Here is a 23,551-nt window from a genome sequence, read left to right as displayed (position 1 = left end):
AGTCTGACTGAAGATGCACAAGAGAACAAGCAGATTGACAGAAGATATGCCAATTTAAGATCTTGTATTACAGAAAGAGCAGTTTGCTACGAAGATGAAAATGTTTTTAAAGGAAAAAAATAAAGGAAATGGAAGAAACTAACCTAATCCTAAAACCCAGTACCTCTTTTTTGAACCCCGCCTCTCCCAACAGCCCGCCCCTCCGCAAAGACATCCTCATACAAGGACATGAGAGGTCATAGAAAGGACGCCAGCCCCACAGAACTAATCCCCCTGCACCTGATCTATGCGACATCTAAATTTATAAGCACGCACATTCGAACAAATCACTAAACCAGAAACTGACTGCCATTTGTTAAGAAAATCCTAAGAGGTCCACCATTTCAGAGAACTCAGCCATCAGGTCCCACAGCTCACACAGCAAAGTCTCGTGATATCCACCAAACCATGTGGCACACGAAAACTTCACCCAAAAAACCTTAACCCGCTAACAATGTTGCAGCGTTCCTAATCCCCGTTATCCTCCAAATCATCATGCTTTATACGCCCCACCCAACTTATTCATGAACGCACCCTACAATCGTACCCTCATGCAGAAGTCAAGCTCAAATTCAACCTGCCATGACAAACAGACACAAAAACAACCAAGTAGAACAGTAAAAAGATAACACAGCACAAAATAGACGAGTTTGAAATTCAAAGTAAATGCATGCCTTAGCGCTGTTTCTGTACATGTTCTGAAGTCATTCCTCCATCAGCATCCTAGGTCATCGCAGGCGCAGAATTTGGCTACACATGCAAAAAAAGTGGGGGCAAAGAGTCAGTCAACGAATAAGTACTACATTAGCAACTTGCAATGCAATATAGACATGCAGCAGGAATTAGACGCCAGACCCCTAACTCCTCCAGCAGGCCATTCTGAAAAACTCCATGTCCATTTAAGCACTCATTCTCCAAGAGGCCCACCTCTGTAGCTATCTCGTGAAGCCTTGTTGAGACTTCCTGACTGCCACTAGAATCAGTTTTCTCACTGTTCTTGTCCCCTTCCGCTTGCTTCTCTAAGAGGGCCACCTCCTCATCTAAACTGCTGCCAATATCATTCACGACATCCTTCCTGCCTTCAAATTGTTTCTGCTGCAGTTGAGCTTCAGAGTATTTACTAACACCAGTAGGAGCAAACTCCTCCATTTTAAGATAATTCCAAGACCCATGCTGAACAATGTCTACCGAGTTTTTATCCAGGTCCATATCAGAATTTTGTGCATCAGGGGATGTCTCCATATCCAGACAGGTACTCTCTGTTCCTCCTGAACCACCATTCGCAACTTCAGGTGAACCAAACAACAGTCGATTAGGACTAACGGATGCCTGTTTTTGTGGTTTTTTTGGTTCTGCATCATCTATGGCAAACCTTTTTCTTTTGCACCGTCCACCCAAAGAGCCACACTCACAATCATCAACTCCATCACTGCATTTTTCTGCCTTCAACTGGACTGTAAGTTTAGAGGGTCGAGATCTCTTGTACCCTTCTGGAAACACAAAAGAAGGAATCTGCCTCCTACGAACATGAGAAACAAAGATTTGCATTCCTGGCTTCCAAAACATGTACATGTTAACCGAATGCCTGAACTCATCAACTGTTACACGTATATCAAACTGCTGTCCTTCATGAACTCTCACCCCCTGTTTCCTTTGCAAACCCAAGAAAAAGGCACAGTGCGAACACTGTTTCGAAGCATCCATGTATTCATTGGGATATGGGTGACACTGCAACATATCATTAGTGTCCCGCTCTATCTGTCAAAATCCCAAATAAAAGAATGATGAAAGAAACTATCATTAGTGTAGACCTAATATATAGCTGACAAGCAGCAGAGGATTAAAATATCCTGTGTGTACCACACCCCCATGCCAAATTACAGAGATTACCAAGCACTGGGTTGGAAAGAACTTCGCCTTGTTATGGAGAGAACCCCAAAAGCATGGAATTTACCTTCAGAGTCAGCTGCCTCAGTCGAGATTCCACCCATCCCTTCCATAGACGCAAATCATCAGCATCTGCAGCAAATATGTCAACCTGAAGGTAGTTCTTGTAATTATCAAAGAAAAGGTAAGGTTCAAACAAAGCACTCCAACAAGACTTGTTGAGCTCAATCTCCTGAGAACACAGCAAAAAACAAGTGAAGCAGAAGTATGTATTTACAAAATGCCTGCCTCAATAAAACCATAAATTTCATACCTCACATATTCTATTACCAATATCAAACTGATCGTTCATGACACGTAAGGTGCTTGAGGAGACATTGTAGCTAGAGTTCATGCAAGGATATGCAGGTGTAATTATTGGCATATGATGTGTTCGGTCCCGAGGGTTCTTACGAGGATCCCAAACAGGAAACCCAAGTTCATCTTCCTCGATTGGACAAAGCATCACAGGATTTGGCCAATGCCATTGTGTATAAACTCTAAAGAACCGGGAAACTAGCATACTGGGTACAGCATTAGGATATAGCTGGCAAACACGAGCAACCAATAAAGCCCAATTGACACCCCCAAGAAAACCGGTTACCTGAGAAAAGATACCTAAAACATATTAGAGAAAGAAACAAAAATGAGAAATTTGCCATTAGGGAGCAGAGAAATCTTACATTTGAATAAACACCACGTCTCTTTGCCCAAAACTTTATGCATCTTAAAGTCATCCGGAAATGCTATGAAGAACATAAATGTTTCAGAAAAGTAATGCTGCAATCTGCTATTAAAACATACAATATTACAAATAGTACCTCAACACTGGGGACAAGTCGAAGAATTTGGTCTGCCACTCTGCAGCCATTCAGACTTCGAACAGTGAATTCATCAGCATTGTAAAGAACTGATCTATTAGAGATGTCCAAATCCTGCATGGTAGTTAGTACAAGAAATAACCATTATATTAAAAACATAACAAACAAGAAAAAGGCAGGTATCACTTACATGAGGCATTTAAGTATTGACATAATATCACCCACAGATTCTTAATATAAATTTTGAAAAAACAAGTAGTATACAGCCTCTAGGCAAAATATAACTATTTTATGGCTTATTCAATTGATGAAGTCCCTTGCAACCAACTGAAATAATTCTTAGAATCACTTTAGATGAGGCTCCAAGATTGCATCAAGTATAATAAGTTACTCTTCATCCCAGAAAGCTCTAGGATGCCAGAACACAGGTTATATGGTCCTCCTTCCTGCCCACAGATGTAAGTGTTGAAGAGATTCTAAAGGGGTATGATGGAGAACAAACCAACTAGTGGAGATGATATTTTGAAAAAAATAAAGCACAAAAAGATGCAACTCATCTTCACAAAGAAATGAATATAACAAAGACTTGGAAGATGCTTAATGAAACTTGCTCACAAGGGCTAAAGATTTTTTTTTTTTTTTTAAAGCAAGATATAATTAGTTGGATGCCTATCATGATGAAATAAATTTTCCATTGGAAGCTCAATAACAATTAGTTTCCCATAAACAATACAATAAACAAAGGTATGCATCAAAAGAAGCATCAATGGTTGCTACATCTATTTGACTGCATGTTTTATCAGTTTAATATCAAGCAGACTACTACTCATCCTTTAATTCACCCCAGAAAATGCAAATGAACCTCACAAACATTAGTTTACATTGTCCTTTGCCAGCAAAAGAGAAGGTTAGTTCAACTATAAATGGAGTGACAAAAAGAAGCATAACAGTTACCAAAAAGAAAAAAAGAGTTTGAATTATCATTATCAAAAGGTCAAATACCGAAGGAACATCTTGGGCAGATAAAAACCAAACTCACCAAAATGAATATGACAATCAATCATGACAAGACACATAAGATACAGGTGAGGAAAACATCATCCCTTAACCTCTTTAAAAAAAAAAAAAAAAAAAGAGAGAGTAAAGCATCATCTCCTTTAGCATCTCAACACTCACACACTGACCCCTCCCATGGTAAACAACATAATTTTTTCTAAAAAAAAGGAGAAAGGAAACCGATGTCTCAAAGCTACGATATTTCCAGGCAAAAAGAGAGAACAAGTGGATAGGGTATGACCAGAGTGTTGAGCAAATAGGGGAAAAGCCATAGAAGCTTACAAAAAGAAATGATGCAAAAAATGGAAAATAGCAAATCAATAAGAAGCTTGTAGGTCAAAAGTTTGGTCAAAACTGCATAAACAGCTAAATTCATGACCTAGCAGCAAGAAAAACTTGTTACAAATGATAAATAAGACAAAAGGAAGAATGCAACAATAGGTCAAAGATGAGCAGGCACCACACAAGAGCGGTTCTCCCTAAATCCTAACCATGGCAAGACAACTGCAAACATTACATTTCGTCAGTTGAGGACTCCATAGCTTCTCCAGGTCATGTGAAGTTTGAAATTTTTCTATCTATCCACTCTTTCTTCTTCATCCTTCTTTTTCTATGATGTTCAAGATTTTGCATCATCTACCTCTTATTTAGAAAGATCCAACCACGTTCCTGACCATCATGATTTGATCTCCAACAGCTTTACTCTGTTGCATCTCAATATATTAATGAGGCAAACAAAATTCATAGTTTCTCAATTGCCTGTACTTCGCAGTGTACCACCATGTCTTCAATATGCTCTTGGCATTTGATTAAATGAGTCCACAAAAGATAATAATCCACTATTGGCATGCAAAATCAGGACTGCAATATTCTTCCCAAAGGCAATTTTAAACAGCCGGCTCCCATATCTACTTTTTCTTGACATGCAAACTTAAAAAGAAGCAACAAGTTTAGATATTTAAAACAAACACTTAATACAAATCAGACATCCTTTGCTAGCATCAGCTATAACCTGCTACTTCAGCATAACATGTGGTAAGTACCTGTGTTAAATGCTATTATTCAACTAGTAAAATTCTTTCACAAGTGATCCTTGCAGAGGTTTCCTTGTCAACCACATAGCAACCCACCGACCTTTGCTATTCTGGCCCAATGAAATGATAAAGGCAGTCAGATGATACAGTCTGATGTAGTCATGAATACAGAACTGGTTTTGTTGTCTACGGAACAATCTGGCAGTGGTGCATCACAAGGTGGATGAATAAGTTAATTAGTCAACTCATCTTTTTCTTGATGATTATAGATTGATTGGCAGACTATGAACACAAGAGAGTCATTCACAGTTAACTGCAATGTGCTAAAATCTTTATGAGGATCCCATTTCATTGCAGAGTCAAAAACCCCAATGGAAGTCAGACTTCCATGGCCACGATTATGATGAAACTTTTCCAGTTACTGACATTTGATGTAGCAAAAAAATCTGACATCCATAACCTAGACGAAGCAGACCATGCTAAACTGATTGATATGGCTCCAAAGTCAAGTAACCGATGGGTGCTTCAGTAGCATATCGGTTGATCAAGATTTCTTAGGATTTTATGGAGGTAGGATCTGAAATAACAGATTGCTAGAATCTCATCAGAATGGTTCAAGCCCACTAGCAGGTTGAGAAAAAGTAGAAACCTGGTTGAGTCAAAGGTAAAGACTTCTGAATTGACAATAGAATAGAGCTGAAAGGTGTTGGGAAAGGATTCAAGTATTGAAAAGGTAAACAAAAACCGGACAAAAAGATAACAAATGGTGATGTACCAACACAGAGGCCCGGCAATAGTTGAATTGAGATTTCACGGTTGGTTCACATTGTAGGAGTGCTTTCCTAGAAAACAAATGGATATAAATAATAAAGCCTGGTCATAATGAGATTTCTCTCCCAAGCGAGACCAAAACACCTCCAAAGGTCCATAGTTAACAACTCTTCTTCCCCTCTTTCTGTCTTCTTCTTTAATTTTTATTGTACACATAGCAAAACTTCTCCATCACAGAATCATTTTAGTCAATTCGATATCAGAAATGCATAGCAAAAGTGACTGCCATTCCTCTTAGAAGGCCCATCAAATAATTTCTAAATTGGAATCATTGCATTCCCAACATTACATAGCAGTAGTTTCTGACTTTATTAACTAAAAGAAACCCTAATATGGTGGTTATGAACCTTAGAAATAGCTTTCTGATGATTATGATCTTGGCCTTATGCAAACGCTACAACTTATCTATGTGAAGCATTATCATGCCACAGACCTTGTGAAAGAAACTAAGATTCATCAGAATGGAAGAGAAACATGGAACTACTAGCAAGTAACACAGCAAAAGCTTATAAAGAGCATGCATGGCAGGAAAATCATGATAGCGCTTCTGCACTTAATTGATTTTTGGTTAACAAATATAATAAAAGTACCCCCAGGATCTAATTCCAGAAGACTTAAGCCCAATTTTGTTAAAATCTAGGTGTAGATTGAGAATTTTAACATGCACAAAAGATATGAATCAGGGTTTGGTTTCCATCCATAATGAGTTGATTAAATGAGTACTTAAATGCAAAAACTACAATCTCTATGCACCTACTATATATCTGCTTTTAAGTGAGGCAAAACACTACTTTTATGGAAAACAAGGTTGGTGCTTCAATTAAGTGTAAGCCAAAAGGCAATTTATTTTTAAAATCTCCTAGGTTGCATTTGGTAGCTGGCAATCTATCCAGATTGCTGGCAATTTAATATGGTAATCTAGATTACTGTATTTGGTATGCTTTTTGGGTGGTAATTCAGATTTTCTTGAAAATCTAGATTGCCTCATGGGAGGTAATGTAGATTGCCTTGAGAAGGGACGGCCATTCAGATTACCACTTCTTTGGCAATGTTGCAATAAAAATTTTGGATAAAATTATCCCTCAAAAAAATCACACAAAACCCATTGCCCAACCCTCCCTCCCCCCCACCTCTGACCCGCAGCTCCTCCATCACCCTTCGTCTGCCCGCGACTCCTCCACCTTTGTCCCCCACCACCCTTCCATGGCTCCTCCATGCCTGTCCCCACCACCTCCATGGCTCCACATGCATCGGCCCCCCCACCCCCCCAGTGCTTGCGGTTTCCCACACCCTTTAGCCCGCTACTTCTTCGCGCCATCACCATACCCACATCACTCCTGTTACTTCTCATCAGGAAAAAAAAGAGCATCGGGATAAAATTATTAGGGGTATTTCGAAAATTTGATTTTACATTACTGATAATTTGATTGTCATACCAAACATGTCAATCAAGATTTCTAGTAATTTTACTGCAACACTAGTCTTTGACCTACGCTGTGCAGCGGGTTTTCATTTCCTCATCATATTTATTCAATACATGCCCGTTGCTCTATACTCTTTATAGCTACAGGAGTCCCTTTTACAATTATCATTTTTCAATAATAAATATACAAAAAAATTAGAAAAATATCATATACATTCTAAATCATCAAAACAAAAAAAATATCTACATCTAAAACACAAAGAGCTATAACACATTTTTTTACATAGTTAACATTCTATTTTTCTTTTTTTTCTTTTATAATGCAGAATATAACTTACTAATAAATGATGGTTTAATCCAATATTTATAATCAAATTATTTAATTTTCATGGATATTTTTACTGCTAGTGAATATTTTTTTACTTACCATAAAAATTTATTTTTTATTAAAAATGCTACCACAACTTTGAAATCTATGCAACTTTTTTTTTCAAAATATATCTTATAACATTTTCTACATATTATGATATCTTATATCAATATGATATAATATTATTATATTATATTATTATATTATATTATATCATACTAATATAACATATTAATATAATATAATTTCTATTATACAATATTATTATGTATAACAATATAGTATAATATATTATAGTATATTAATATAAATTATTACATATTAAACATATTATATTATTATTATATAAATATATTATATATAATAATTGATATAATATATTGTTATATTATTATATTATAATATATAATAATAAATTATATTATTATATTGTTATACATTACTATATTATTATAATATATTATAACCATTATCATATATAATAATTATATATTATAATAATATAGGATATTATATTATACTATAATAATATGTTGTAATATTTAATATAAATATTATTATATAGTATATTATGTTAATACAATATACTATAATATAATATTATTTTATTATATTATAATATATTAATATATCATGTTAATATTATCATATATTATTATACCATTATTACAATATATTATAATATATTATGTATATTATGTCAATATCTTATATTAATATAACATAATATAATATATATTATTATATATAATAACATATTATATTATTATATTATCATAGTATTATACCATTATATACAATAATATAGTATAATATATTATATTATATTTGTATATATTATTATATATAGATATATTATACGATTATATTATTATTGTAGTATTAGATGAATATTATATATTATATTATTATATTTTTACTGCTAGAAAATATTTTTTTAGTCACTAAAAAAAATTTATTGAAAATGCTACCATAACTTTGGAATCTATGCAAACCTTTTTTTCAAAATAAATAATATTTTTTTATCTGTGTATATTGCCTAAATTTAACATAATTTTATTAATAATTTTTTAAAACATATTTTTTTTATAATTTAAGATTTTTTTGTAATTACAATGAAATGGTGGACTGCCCTGTAAAAATAATAAGTAGAATATTTTTTTTTTGCAAAAATATATATTTTTTAAAAGTTTCATCCAGAATTTTCTAACTCATTCTCTATACCCTAGATCCTACCCCCCTCCACTCTTGATCCCCAAACCCTAGCCCCCTTTGTTCCTCAGTCCGTCGCTCCCCGGTGACGTGGCCCACTCTCTCTACCCCTCCTCCCACAATCTCTCCTCCCCGTTCCTCTCCCATGGGCTAGCCCCCAGATCGGCCCCATGGCCTCCCGTCGGATCCTTTCCTCCCTCCTTCGTTCCTTCACCTACCGCTCCCCGATGGTGTGGCCCACCTCATCGAGTATACAACCAGTCCCTTCCTCCCTGGTCTCCTCCACTGATCTCCCCCACCGCTCCCCCACTCTCGATCCCCAAACGCTAGCCTCTAGATCGGCCCCATGCCCTCCCACTGGGTTCTTTCCTCCCTCCTTCGCTCCTCCGTTCGCTGCTCCCCAACGACGCGGCCCACCCTCTCCGCCCCTCGTCCCCCACTATCTACTCCCAGTTCCTCTCCCACGAGCTTCCTCCTCTATCGTCCCGTCGAGTAGACAACCAGCGTCGTCGTCTCTGCCGTCCCTTCCACCGATCTCCACCGCTGGCACCGGCGGAAAGATGTGTGTGAGGTGATCAGTGCCGTTGTTGATGTCCGGTTCGATGAGGGACTGCCGCTGATCTTGACGGCCCTTGAGGTCATCGACAACTCAATCCACCTCATGGTAAGCCCTCCTCTTCCCCCTCTCTCTGCCCTTTTTTTTTTTCAGTTCTGCTTTTCCTCTTTCGCTTATTTCCTCTTTTTTCCTAGATTGATCTCCTCATTTTTCCCTTTTTCCTCTTCCACACCCCCTTGTCCTCTCAACCGGATATTCCACTATCCATGCTCTGACAGCAGCTAGGGTTAGGGTTTCTCCTTCCCTAGGGTTAGGATTAGAATTCAGCATTTGGGTTAGCCAAATACCAGCCCAAATTGTATACCTTAGGCCCACCCTACAGGCTGATCCATATCCCACTCCCAACTCATTGGGCTTTAACCAATGGTCTGAGCCCAGGTCCAAAGGCCTAACCCATGACCAATACCATGGGCTATAATCCAAAAGCCTAAAGCCTAGATCCAAAATGTTATGTACCCCAAGCCCAACCCATAATCTAACCCAACTCAAGCCCACAAACCCATAAGCCCATGTCCAGCCCAACCCTATATGCAACTGGATCCTGATCCAGAAACGTGAGTCTAAACCCACATTAATCTTAACCCATACCTGCAGACCCGAACCCATCCACAAACCCGAACCCATTTACGAATCCGGATCCTCCATCGGACTCGTATCCATGCCCGCGAACCTAAACCCATCGACAAATCCAAACCCATTTATGAATCTGGATCCTTTACCAGATCCGTATCTTAAACCCATTTACATACCCGTTATTAAACCCATTTACATAACTTTTATCGGACCCGTATCTTAAACCCATTTGCATTCTCGTTCAGCCATCTCCTCTTTACCCATCAGCACTCTATCTTCTCGTTTAGCCATGATCCAGTTCTTTGTTTTTCTTCTAGCATAGGAAGGCTGCTGTACCACAGCAGCAACCATACCCGAACCCTTGCGTTTGAGATTTTTTTCGTGTTTACAAAACATCATGGATAGCAGCAACCTTTGTCCAACTTCATGAGCACTGGAAGGCTCCTGCACTACAGCAGCAACCGTGCTCCAAAATTTTTTTTGGCACAGCAAGGCTACTGCACTGCAGTAGCAACTGTGCCCGGACCCTCTAACGGCCCCTCTCTCAACCTCTGACCGCCCCTCCCCTAAATGATGTCATAAAATAAGGAGTGAAAGGCCATTGTTAGCAAAACAGCAACCCTTTTTTGTAGCTAGTGAGAAACAAAATTAGATTTCTCATACAATGCTAAAATTACATAATGCTGATGGGGAATAAAAAAAAAATTATCTAATCCCGCTCTGGTCATGAACTCCCTCGCTAAAACAATCCTTGCTCAAACAATCCTTTCTTACTGTGCACCTAACAATAAATTGAAACATATAATGAGCAAAAAAAAAACAAAGAAAGAAAAAAATCTAGAATTAACTGAAAACCCACCTTGGAACCTCAACCCGACCAACTGGGCCAGCAACTCCCACAAAACCCTTCTTAAACACAATTTCTCCATACGCTCTGTCATCCACAAATAAATGCCCCGTCTAATCCACTTTCCCTACCATTTCTTCCCACCACTCCTCCCGCCACGCACAGCCACCGTCCACAGACTCTACAATACTTTTTTTTCCCTCTTCCAACACTGAACAGTACACTGACATGTTACATGCCTGTCACATCAGACCATTCCTCTTTTAATTACCTCCCAAACCTACTCTAAAGCTCACCTCTCTCCTTGCCCTCTCTGGACCTAATCCCATGTCCACCACGTCCTGTTCTCCTCCTGCCATTTCTTTTTTTTCTTTCTAATCCACCTTCCCTACCATTTCTCCTGCCGCGCACAGCCACCGTCCGTGGTCTCTACAATACTTTTTTTTTCTTTTCCAATACTGAACAGTACACTGACATGTTACATGCCTGTCACATCAAGCCATTCCTCTTTTAATTACCTCCCAAATCTACTCTAAAGCTCTCCTCTCCCCTCTCCCTCTCTAGACCTAATCCCATATCCACCACGCCCTGTTCTCCTCCGTCGTTTCTTTTTTTTTTCCTTAGGTGTACGGGAACTTGTGGCACGTGGGGAGAGCGCACAGTCAACGAGAATGCCACATGGCACATGGAGACAGCGCACAGTCAGCTCCAATTGCATATATCAGCGAACATGCCATGTGGCATGTTGGGAGAGCGTAGGGATGCGCTTTAATGTATAGGATAGATTATCGTGTGTACCAAACACAGTAATCAACATTACTGACAATTTAATGGTGGCAATCTATCCTGAAGACAATCCACATTACCTTCCAAGATTGCTTGGCGATGCACCAAACGCATGCTCGTGTAAGGAATACTTTACTTGCAGTCATGGTTTTAAGAACCGTCCCAAACTGAACAGTTTGGGATGTGCCGAATCGAACCAACGGAGAGCCGGAACGGTTCCAGCTTGGAAAGGGGCATACGCTGGCGCCAAGGGATAAAAGGAGAGAAAGAGAGGAAGAGAAAACAAGAGGAGAGGAAGAGAGAGGAGGACGCCGTTGGAGGCCAGTGATGGCCCGCTGCGATCGTCGAAGGGCCACAAAAGCCTCCGCGACTCAACCATTGTTCGATAGCACTTTTAAATGAGCGAGAAAGATAGAGTGAGGGTGAGTGATGTACCAGAGGGAGGGTTGCTGGAGCTTGTCGGCTGGTCGTTGTGGCCATTGGGCGGAGGAAATTGCACAGATGGAGCCGCGGCCGTGGAACAGGGGCTACCGTCCCTGTTCCTTCATCGTATTTTTTTAAAAATATGATGAATAGTGAAGCCAGCAATTGGTTTGCCGGCTTCACTCTATTCATTCAGCAATCGGTTTGCCGGCTTCACTTAAGTGAAGCCGGCAAACCCAAGTGAAGCTGGCTTAAAAAAATACGATAAATAGTGAAGCCAGCAATCGGTTTGCCGGCTTCACTTAAGTGAAGCCAACAAACCCAAGTGAAGCCGGCAAACCCACTGCCGGCTTCATTTTTTTTGAATTATTTTTTAAAAAAGAAAAAACATGAAGCCGGCAAATAGTTTGCCGGCTTCACTTAAGTTCAGATTTTTTTAAAAAAATCCCATGAAATAAGGACATCACCCCTATTTCATGCCCGCGGCACCGCGCGCATAGACTGCGCCGTTCGACGGCCACGGTGGTCAGCTAAAGACTGTCTGACGGCCCCTCCGACTCCTTCCCCTCTCTTCTTTTTTTCTTCCCCCCTCTCTCTATTTCTTTCTCTCTCTTTTCCTCCTCCGATTCCCTTCTTTTCTCTATGTCGGTTTGTGTCGGTCCGGATCCATACCGACTCGTACTGCCGGCCGGCGTGCATGGACTCCGATACCGAGTCCACAAACCTTGCTTGCAGTACTACCAAATGCAGTTTCTTTCAAGAAGTATTTTTTTTCCTTTACTTCAGAAACTGTAAAGTGTTGTTTCTAAGCAATGTCAGGCATGTTAATGCTGTGAAACCTGCACCTACAGGGGGGTGGGGGTGGGGGTGGGGACCATAAGACCATGACATAAATGTAGAGATAACCTTCCACAAAGTATGACAAGAAGCATTAAAAACATTCAAACTAAAGTACAAATGAAAATCACAAACTTAAAACCAGCACAAAATACATCGAATCATAAATTGAAGACTGATTAATTTGAAGCACATCCAAGGCTACAGGGTAAAAGACAGGGATGAGAAACAATCTGAGAAAACTATAAATTTGACCATCAATTATATGAAACTATAATGAGCAACAGATCCTTAAAACCTTATTAAAGAAAACTTCTGATAGTGAAGCCAAGATGAATTGGGGATAAGTGCCAAAATAAAATCAGTGTAAACATCTCCAGCAACCAACTTACTTCTGGAACAACTAGGAGAGAGATACTGGCGTAAAGAAGATCAAGAGATATCCCATTAAATTTGAGCTTCATAACAGGAACGTGAGCATCTGGCACTGGTTGTAGTTCAGTCACTTCTTCCATGCCTGCCAAAGTGTCATGCAGTATAGTGAAGAAGTCCTGCCGAAAGGAGTAAGCAAACTCGGAAGTTAGGTACAGATACAAATGTCAAAACAATGGATTAAACAAATTAAAATTACCTCTCGATTAACATATGAAGGTCCAACACAAAGAGTATCAATGTCAGCCCCTGGTCCATGCACCTGTCAACAAATTTCACATATGAATTATGTTCATGCAAGCTTTCAAATGATAAGCAACAAAGTTGTAAGAATGTATAGCTGTACTTAAAGTTGAACTAGGAGAATTAACATGGAAGTTCTTAGAAGGTACCGACTAGCAAGAATAATGTACTAAGCCTAATGATCTAAAGGGAAAGGGAAAAAAAACAGCTGTAGTTAACATGCACTAAGGAACCACCAGTGCCTAACTGCATATATCGTACAAAGTGAGGATATTAAGGTGAAGCAGAGGCAGAACTCCAAGACAATAAATAAATCATAAATCAACATTATCCAATTATTCTCCACAGGTAACTAACATTTGAACAGAGATGATCTATGCTAGTCTGCATCAGACAACAAATTAAAGGCCAAGACTTGAGAAAACATTAATGACATGTTTTCCAGTGTGTGATACAAGACTGGTAGCACAAAAGCAAAAGGTTGAATACTATCCATGTACATGTACCCAAAACTTATGCTGCATGATCCAGCACTTTTCACTTTTCCCACACATGCGTGGCACTTGTGGTCAACCTCAATTTAAATAATCAATAGGCCACAAAACTATTTTGAGGCAACCTATCTATATTCAAGTTTTAAACCCCTTCAAGCACAGAAAAGAGACTAACATTGGTGTACACGTGGTTTGAAGTTCTGGCCAAGACTTTGAAACCAAAAGACAAACTTATTAGTTTTCGCCAAACTGATCCAAAAGCCAGATTGGTCGCAGAGATTTAGCTAATACGTTCCTATGTTCCAAATATATGGCAGACAACGGCAACTCATTCTAAGTTTTTGACCTTCTCAATTCGGAGAAGCATTATTATTGAGAATAAATTTGACAATTGCAATTTCTGTGAAGGATTGGAAACATTTACATATTGGGTTCAGAGAGATTTAGAAGATTAAATTTTTGATATAGGCTTGCCTATGCTAGATATTTAACTTGATAGACATTTAGATTTTATTGTCAGATATGCATAAAACAATAAAATCATACAATAGAAAAAAAATGATATGGAATATAATTGCTCAATCATTTACTTGAAGGACAGAAAAAGAAAACAAACACACAAGATCTCATATGCACAGATAACCAAAACAATATAATCAAAGGTCTGAACGGTACAGCATACTCTAAATGTTGTCCACCTTGTTTTCTTGAATTGTGCATTTTCCATTTTCTAAGGTATTCATAATGTTTTTATCACAACTGAAACTGATTTTTACCCATCCAAAATCAAGGCCAAGTTTCAAAATGTTCAAATGGCCATTGCAAATTTGCACTGGTCAAAAGGATGTGAAGTGGTCAGTAGTTTTCATATAAGGCCCAACATGGTGCAACTTGACAGGGTAGAAAATTCCAACAAAAGACATCACTCATTGAATTACTCAGGGTGAAGAAAATGAAGCTTCCAGTGTTGCACAAACACCTCATTTAGATGAGACTGGAAAAGTTTTGTACAATATGGAAATAAGGCCACTAGTGTTTCCATCAGAATGTTGGACAAAACTAAAGAGGACAAACACATTCTTATATCTTAAAATTTGAAAGAGAGATTAATTTACATAGGTTTTCTTAATAGATCTGATCTAACAAACATCTTTAGAAGAAAAAAAAAAAACAGAAAGAAAATACAGTCTACTTCAAATGATAGAGTCAATCAAGTGGTACCTACTATTATATTCACTGTTGAAAACAAAATTAGTCCCATGTATATGAAATCAGCTGAATGGTCAAGAACATGTTACTGTTGGCTTTTAGTTTAATATCAACATTATGTGAATGGTTCAAAATTACAGGACAAAGTAACCTTTGACATGAAAAGGGCTACCAAGAAAACCAGAAGAGTAGCTGGCAAGTAGGGCCATCTATCATATTGGTCTCCAAAGTCTCTCCCAAAGCAAGAAAAATTAGACAAGGGTAAAATTTTACACAGGGAACAACTACATTTATCTCTAAGCCACAAGTCAAAAACCCAAAACTTAAAAATGGAGACACATTCCTTATCAACAAAACAGGAGAAAGATTCCAAGCAAAGACAATACAAGGAGGAAGGATGGCAAAATCCATATGTAGTGAACTTGACATCATCTGGTTACCATATTTGCATCTAAAGATGTATTTTATGATTTGATATTATTGCTCCTCTAGTTGATATCAAAAGATAAGACATTTTACAAAAGTCTCATTTTAAGAGAAAAAGGATATTGAGATATTGAACCACTGTTTCAAAACTTCCAAATTTTTAATATTGTCAAGCAAAATTTATGACCCAACTAATTGAACTCTTTTCCTAAATCTCAGAGACATTTTATTTTCTTTATTTTCAAAAAAAAAAACAAAAAAAAACAGGTTGAACAATATTAATGGGTACGCAATGCAAAGGGTGCCAAATGACCAAGAAGGTAAATTCTCTTGTCTTGATACAAGAGACATGGGATTGATCCTGTCCTCACTCCTATAGTTCAATTAAAAATTGAAAAAAAGGGTGTGTATGTGCTGCAAAAATAAAATAAAAATATCAGACGTGCATACAAGAGAAACACAGGTAATATGAAACTATAATGCTGAGATGAAGTGATGAGGAAGAGGCTAGGTGATATATGTCGAACACAAAGACAAACAGATATTGTCTGGGTAGGAGTGTGCACCATAATTCATCATAAGATATTAAATTGCAAAATGTTCTTCTCCCCCTCCCCACTTTTCCCCCTCTCCCTCTCTGTCTCTCCACGTGTATTTGTGTTTACTGGGTGGAGGATGGTTAGTTAGTTATGAAAACTATAATAGAAATTGTGGAGGATTTGAAAAGGATAGGTATGACCAAACTTAACCCTAACTCTGACTGGATGGTTCAGAAGCTCATGAAATGAAATCAACCACAAACTAAAATGACATGGGACGTGATCTCTTTCGTTTTCTCATGTTACAAGATGCTAAAATGAATCAAATGCACAATAGATTCTGAACTTGTTTAATGAAAAGACCAATATCGTGCAGCTTGTTCATTCAATTGTTCAGAGACAAAGTCCAAGGTTGAAATGCACTGCATTAGTTGGAGAAGACAAGAAAAAACAGCAGCCATAGCCTTAACTATGTTAAATCAGTCAAAAATGGAAGACAGGGATCCTGATGCCACTGATTGTTCAAGTACTATTAAAAAAAAAAAAAAAAAAGCATCACTAGTACAAACATATCAGTATTAAAAATTCCAAGTAGATACATATTTTCGTTACTACTTACCAAATATCCTTTCATCCACATTGTTTGTCATCTTTATATTAAAAGCTCAATATTGTATGATCCATAAGGTATTTCACATCAGTCCAACTCCAAACAGTTAAAGGAACTGTTATAAAAAGAAATTTAAGAAAAAGGCCTCCAACTATGACAGAATAAATTTCAAGCTTACCCCCAAGCGATAAGAACCAAAGGTGAAAATGATGGCATTAGCATCTTCAACCATTTGATTAGTATACCCTCTCTGGCGGGTTAACTGCCTCACCCAGCTTTTGACAATCTAAGATATCCACCAATCAAACATGAAATCTTCAGTTAACAGGAGAACTACATTCAAGAAATTTCCAGCATTGGGTATAAATTGCAGAACAACAATATCCATTTCAGCTAAATTGGGAAAAATTATTACAGAAAAATTAAACAACCTATGACTACAGGAAAGGAGACAAAAGGTAATGACTCATCGAGACATCACATCCTACAAAATACAGGTTAAAAAGGAACTGCTAGCAGCGACATGTTCATAAGCATTTATCCATTTCTGTCCCATAAGAGAACTGATTTGCTTGTTATGGAAAGCTAAATAACGTGCGCGTGTGTTTGTGGAAAGAAATCCATCAAAACAACATAACCACATGGCCTCTTTCATGTTCGTTTCATTTTTATAAATCTGTAACAGGAGAGCATATAAGACATAACTATGTGAAATTCTAATACAGTCTTCGGCATTGATGTAATATCATAGCATACTAACTATCATAAGACCTGCCGCAATTAGAGGGGAACAACCTGTGTAGAAACCCAATTGATAGCAAAATTCCCCACAAATAGTATCTTTTAATGTTTGGAAGGGAATGTAGCTATCAGATAAACGAGAAAAGTCACCTGATCTATCTGTCCTAGAACCTCTTCTCTCTTCGCTGTTTCCTCCTTGTTCTCATATAGACCGGAGTCAACCAACAACTGTAACCGGAGAGGGAGAAAACAACATATTAGAAAAGCATGCCCACAAAAATAAGAAAGCTACTTGATATATGAGGCAAGAAAGAGCGAAAGAAACATACTTTCTCTAATTCCACGGTTCTCCGGATATCTGCCTCCGTTGGACCAGCGGTGGAGATTGGTTTCGTTACACCATACTGCCTCTGAGCTTGCAGCGGCCCCCTACCAACCTCGAAGCTACCCATCTCCCCCCTCCACCCCACCTTAAAGGGGGGATAAAAAAATTCCTGGCGAAACCTAAATCAAGAAACTGCCTAATCCGCCGAAGCACCCACTTAGAACGAGTTCTAACGGGAAATTCAAGATTCTTTAATCATTAAGAAGAACAAAACCTCGAAAAAGAATTCAGATGTCCATCGAACAATCTCACATAGAAGATTGTTATAGAATCGGAAAGATGTGAGAGGGACACACGAAGCTTCGAAATTGAAGACCTAATCCCCGGAATCATCGAGAAAAGCGTTTCTTGACTCGATACCGATAATAACGACCGAAATAACGAGTCTTTTTTTTTTTTTTTCAGAACAAAAAACACGATAATTCTCCAAGAATCCAGAGATCGAGGTTCCCGCGATCATCAAAAAAAAAAAAAAAAGCGAATCGAAATTAAAACCACAGAATCCAGACTCATAACCAAATTTGCAACCTTGGAAGAGAAACACAGACAGAATTCAAAGAAAACAAGGGATCAAAGCAGACAGCAAGCATCGATCTTGGACTGCTGAGATCTTCCGGTCGAACGCCGGAAGGAGATGCCGCACGCCGGAGGGAGGGAGGTAGGGAGGGGGGGAGAGAGAGAGAGAGAGAGAATGGAGGAGGGTAGGGGAGTGGAGTGGTTCTGGAGAGCTCTCCGGCGGTTTTCGGAAGCAGTCGTCGTGACAGGATAAGTATTAAAAAAAGGCGGTACCGGGGAAGGCTTTGGGCTGCCTGGACAGGTATTTCTGGGCAAGGGGAGGATATTTTATATTTTTATAGCGGCAAAAATATCTATTTTTTTTTGGGGGAGGAAAAAACGTAGCGTCAACAGGTGTGGACGGTCGTGATTCAATGGCCTTTGTTGGAGCGGTCCACTGGATGGGTGTAGGGGCTGTTTGTTTGGTTTAGAAAACGGTGGAAGAACGAGAATGGGACTTTGGAAGTTTCGAATGTTTTCTGATGGTGTAGTGCTAGAAAAATATGGTGTCAACTGTGGCCAAGCTTTGGCCGCGTGGTTCCGGGCTGCATTTTTGCGCAAAAGAATGATTCACCTTTCCCCACAATATGGGCCGTTGGGTCGTTCAATAATTGCTATAAAAGTCGTGCGGATAGATAACTAAGGTGCAAGAGTCAAGAGAGGCAAAATTATTTTAGATGCTCTAAAATAGAGCAGATCATGGACGGGACCTTAGATTTAAATTCTATTCATTTTTAATCAAGTTTTAAGTCAGATCTACATAAAATTTGATACTGTTTGGATCCAAGTCCAGTCCATAATTAGGCCTATTCTCAAATAGTTTAAAAGCATGATAATCTTTTTTTTTTTTTTTTTGAGAATAAAGCATGATATCTTTAGCCTTTAGATCAACTCTAATCCAATAGCTGGAAATAAAGATAAGTAGGTGATATGTCTTGGAAAAGGAAGAGATCTACTTCCACCAACTCGGCTAACTCAACATGTTTGCTATACACTAGGATTCCAGACATACTACTTGCTCCATGAGTCATAAGGCGGTAGGCATCTAATAAACTAGGCTGTTACATTGTATTAGCACGTCAATCAAGTTGTTTCATTCTAAGAATAAAAAAAAAAAGATAAATTATGTCTATAATCTTTAAATTATATCAAATTTTTTAGATGATCCCTAAACTATAAAAATTCGAACTTTGATCCTTGAATATTTTGAACCATTTTAATGTTGCTCTCCATCCATTTCCGATACCTTTCTCACACCGAAAATCATATGTGGCAGTCATCGGTGCTTGTATAGCTCCGTTCATTTGAACAGGTGACATCGATGCTGATTGGATCTTTTTTTTTTTTTTCTGTTCTTCTTCTTTTCTCTACCCCTGCCCCCTCTTCACCCACATCGGCTCGCCACCCACGCACTCTCATAGTTTCAACTCCCACTAGCCTGCCCCTCCAACCGCACCCTCGCTCGCTCCAGCATCAGTAGACGTGCGCTGCCATTTCTCGACATGAAAGGAGAGGAGCTGTTCGAGCTACTTGATGAAGTCGATGGTCCTATCGATGATGGAGGCTTGGTCCCTCTGCGGCCAAAAATAACATCATCAAATGAGGAAACATGGATGAAATTTGTAGAAGATGAGAGAGAGAGAGAGTGAGCGTACATATTGAACAAAGGAGGAGGACATGACAGCACGAAGGGCGATAAGGTGGTCGCCTACCATCCTGTTGAGCTTGTGGGAGGGGGGCACAGGACCCACCGAAGAGGTTGGTGGTGGGAACCGCGAGGGCACGCGGGGGTGGGGCGGGACAGGGCGGAGTCGGGGGGCCACCAATGCACAACCCACCGCACTGGGGCGGGCTAGGATGTGGTTGAAGGGGGTAGGTGGGGCGGGCACTAGGGCGGGCAGGGATGCGGTCGGAGAGGGAGTGGCAGGGGGAGGGGTCTGCGTCGGGGCTGGTGGGGGTGTGGTGGGGGTGCAGGCAAATGGGTCGGTTCGAAGGAAGGAGAAGACTCCCATATATGGGAGTCTTCTTTATTTTTTTAGATGCTTTGCGATTCGTGCAAGATGCCGATCGAGCTTGATTATCCATGTAAGCACTAGTTCAGGACGAAAGAAGTAAATCGGTGAGAGAAAGTCATCGGAAATCATCAAAAGGGCAATATTAAAATAGTTCAGAAAGTTCAGAGACTAAAGTTTAGATTTTTATAATTTAGGAATCATTTAAAAAAATTCGATATAATTTAAGGACTATCGACATAATTTATCTAAAAAAATATTAGCGATGAAGTGACTAATGCATGGTCCATGAGGAAAGGGTTCATTAAAGCTATGAAATGGTTTGAATCCATCGAGATATAGTTATGGGAAGAGGTTACTGAAGTTGTAGACCATGTTAAATGGGCGGCGGTGAATTAATATTATTAAAATAATAAAAGTTAAAAAAGTGTAGGGCCTCCTCATAATTTATGTGGGTGCTATGAAATAGGCCGTATTAAGCTCAAAGACTTCATCTTCTAGAGTGAGAAATTTTTGTATACCGCACGTGGTGTGCTGGTGCACACGATAATTGACTTACACATGAGACTGATGAAAAAAAAATTTTATGCACTGTCCAACTTCATGTGTGAATCAATCACAGCACGTGGTGCGGAACATGCACACATTCCGCACCACATGCGGTGCACAAAGATTTTTTCTTTCTAGAGCTACACTTCAACCACAATCAATAAGCTGATTTGTTTGCAAGAAAAAATTATCTCAGCTATTATTGTTTTTGATGCAATTGGAGCTTGCCCACATAGTTTATTAAAAATAATAAATGTACAAAAGCACTGTTTTGTGAATGGCTGTTTTGGCCATAAGCCGAGTTAGCTCAGGCCGGGGCATAAGAAACGAAAGGTCAGAAGGGGGATATTGTTGTTTCAATGTTTACAATTACAGTAGCAGCAGCCCCTTTCCCTCTTCTTTTGACTATGAACCGGTAACAGTTTGCTTTCAAAACATCACTTTACCTGTCGCTTCTCTTCATGTTTTGGCTGATTACTTGAGATCCTGAAGTACCCTTCTCATCAGCTCTTGCAATGGGTCTTGAATCTTTGAATCTTTCAATTTTAAACTAGGATTAGGAGAATAGAATCTTGTTCTTAGTTCATTGTTTGATGTTTGTGGAAAAAAAAAAAAAAAACTATTGTGGCCAATAATAAAAATGATTTCTTGTGTACCTGAGCGTTCAAATAAGATATTGAAAATACTTGAAGAAAATGTCTCGCATGTACAGTGTGAAAGAAACCAAACTGCTTATATCATTGCTAAAATAATTAATTGATCGACTGGGAGATTGTATGGTTGGAGAATGCCTCCATGGAGCAATAGGATTCTCGCAAGGCAAATTAAGAAAACAATAAGGAGGGAGGCAAAAAAAAAAAAAAAAAAAAAAGAAAGAAGAAGAAGAAGACATAATGGGAATACAATGTCTCTCGGGGCCTACTTCTTGATCCAATCACTTGTAATTTCAAGCCCAAAACATTGCCAGCCCAACCTTTTCCCCTGGGCCTCGTAACTAACCGATTCTCGAATCAACCATTATTCTTCTTGAGGAAAGAATCCAGCATAAAAGCTGCTGATGAGAATATGTGAACTTTCCCTTGCGAAGCGATAAGGCAGGATCATATTCGTATGCCGTGTTTGCTTGTAGTTTGAGCCTTGGCATTACACCTACCATCTCATAACATTTGGATTCTGAATTTTTTTGCGCATAATTACAGCTCAAAGCATTGGTTTCAGGACACCACTTTTATAAAAAAACTTAAGGTCCGTTTGTATAGGCCACTTCCATTAAAACATTTAATTGGGTGAAAGACTTAAACATCATAGATGTCAGCGCATGGATTAGCTCATCATTGCTTGAATGAATCATATGGCAGTGAGCCTACATGTATTGGAATTAATGAAACCACAAGGAATAGGGAATCGGGATAGCGGAGGACTTCGATTAATGGTGTTGTGTGTGTTTATCGGGATAGGAGAGGCTAACGGGAAGTGATTAGTCATGCTTGGCTTTGGATTTCAAAGTCAAAAATGAATGCTGGCCATTACCGGACCCAAACTCTGCCATCTTTAATTGTTTAATCACTGCTCATTTGCGTGTCAATCTTCTAGGTCAACCGTACATAGAGCAATAAAGATTGGAAAAAAAATATAAAACCATTTGCCGACACACCTTAATGGGCACCAAAACCGCTAAAAAAAAGTGCAACTTTGCATTAAGGCTGGCTAATGATTAATTAGTCACATCAATAGTTGAAGGACCATATCTTTGGACATAGGATAGTGGGCTGACATATAGGCAGAATTTACAAATAATCTGTTACAGATTGAGAATTAGATCAGCACCATCCAACCTGCACACAAGCTTGTTTAAATATTTTCGAAAGACTCTGGCTTACTTTACCAAAAAAAAAAAAAAAAAAAACTCTGGCTTTACTGCATGTCTGTGATGCTTATGATGTCCCGCTTTTCCTTTTTTTTAAGAGAGAAATTTATGATGGTAGAATCTACGTTATCATTTATAAAATATACTTTTAAGTTTCCTGATCCTTGAGAGTCGAAACTAAGCCTCTCAAAATTTTGTGGTAGCTATTTGACATCCGATGTTAATTACAAACATCAAAATCAATCAAAATTAAAATAAAATTTTAATTCAGGTACAACTAAGTATATTTTTATTTTGGAAATTTCATATAAAAAAATCATGTCCGTAAAAGAAAAATGAAAAAAAGTTCCTGAAATTAGCATTATTGTTCTAATGGAGCACATATCAATTGGTGGCTGGTGTATTGGACTCTTTCTCGTGTGATTGTGTACCGATAACAATATCATTTGAGCCTGTGAATATATTATTTCTTCATTCATTTGTTCATCTAGGTACATTCTTATACATCTTGCATCAAACTTGCTCTGCTAAGCACAGACATTGTGATACTACATTTGCCAAAAATATTTAACTGCCATGCCAAAGGCTATGGCAATGCAGGGGTCATAAGACACCTCTCACTGCATGAGGTATTTTAATTAAATTTTGCAAAGCTTTCCCAAGTTCAGTACAATAACTGGAATGCAAGAGCTACC

At 38.6% G+C, this 23,551-nt stretch overlaps 1 protein-coding gene across 9 annotated transcripts; it reads right to left on the bottom strand.

Annotated features, from left to right (window-relative positions):
- Positions 1-34: 34 nt before the first annotated feature.
- On the bottom strand, positions 35-18,689 carry LOC105040326 (nuclear poly(A) polymerase 4-like). Of its 9 annotated transcripts, none has more exons than XM_073252870.1 (12): positions 17,818-18,689; positions 17,639-17,716; positions 16,926-17,033; positions 13,426-13,488; positions 13,187-13,345; positions 2,787-2,900; positions 2,649-2,711; positions 2,240-2,569; positions 1,994-2,158; positions 895-1,797; positions 714-789; positions 35-616 (listed from the first exon to the last, which is right to left on the bottom strand). In XM_073252870.1, exons 1-11 carry the CDS (start codon positions 17,938-17,940, stop codon positions 763-765), a joined length of 2,133 nt encoding a protein of 710 aa, XP_073108971.1. In that variant the 5' UTR covers positions 17,941-18,689; the 3' UTR covers positions 35-616; positions 714-762. The 9 variants fall into 9 exon arrangements, 7 of the variants coding, with proteins under 7 accessions (XP_073108971.1, XP_073108972.1, XP_073108974.1 ...); XM_073252871.1 differs by having other exon boundaries at positions 733-789; XM_073252873.1 differs by having other exon boundaries at positions 967-1,797.
- Positions 18,690-23,551: the final 4,862 nt, after the last annotated feature.

Source organism: Elaeis guineensis, chromosome 2 (genome assembly GCF_000442705.2).
Source record: "Elaeis guineensis isolate ETL-2024a chromosome 2, EG11, whole genome shotgun sequence".
Classification (NCBI taxonomy): Eukaryota; Viridiplantae; Streptophyta; class Magnoliopsida; order Arecales; family Arecaceae; genus Elaeis; species Elaeis guineensis.
Note: the sequence above shows the minus strand (reverse complement) of the source record. Positions and strands in the feature narration are given on the sequence as shown.

Bases quoted from the DNA above. Each gene is read 5' to 3' on its own strand.
- LOC105040326 (XM_073252868.1), bottom strand. From the start codon at position 17,940: ATGGGTAGCTTCGAGGTTGGTAGGGGGCCGCTGCAAGCTCAGAGGCAG. The intron at 13,346-13,425 runs GTAATTTTAATT...TCCTTTCGGCAG, and splicing joins CTTCATATGTTAATCGAGAG to GACTTCTTCACTATACTGCA. The intron at 1,798-1,993 runs GTAAATTCCATG...GGATTTTGACAG, and splicing joins TGAGGCAGCTGACTCTGAAG to ATAGAGCGGGACACTAATGA.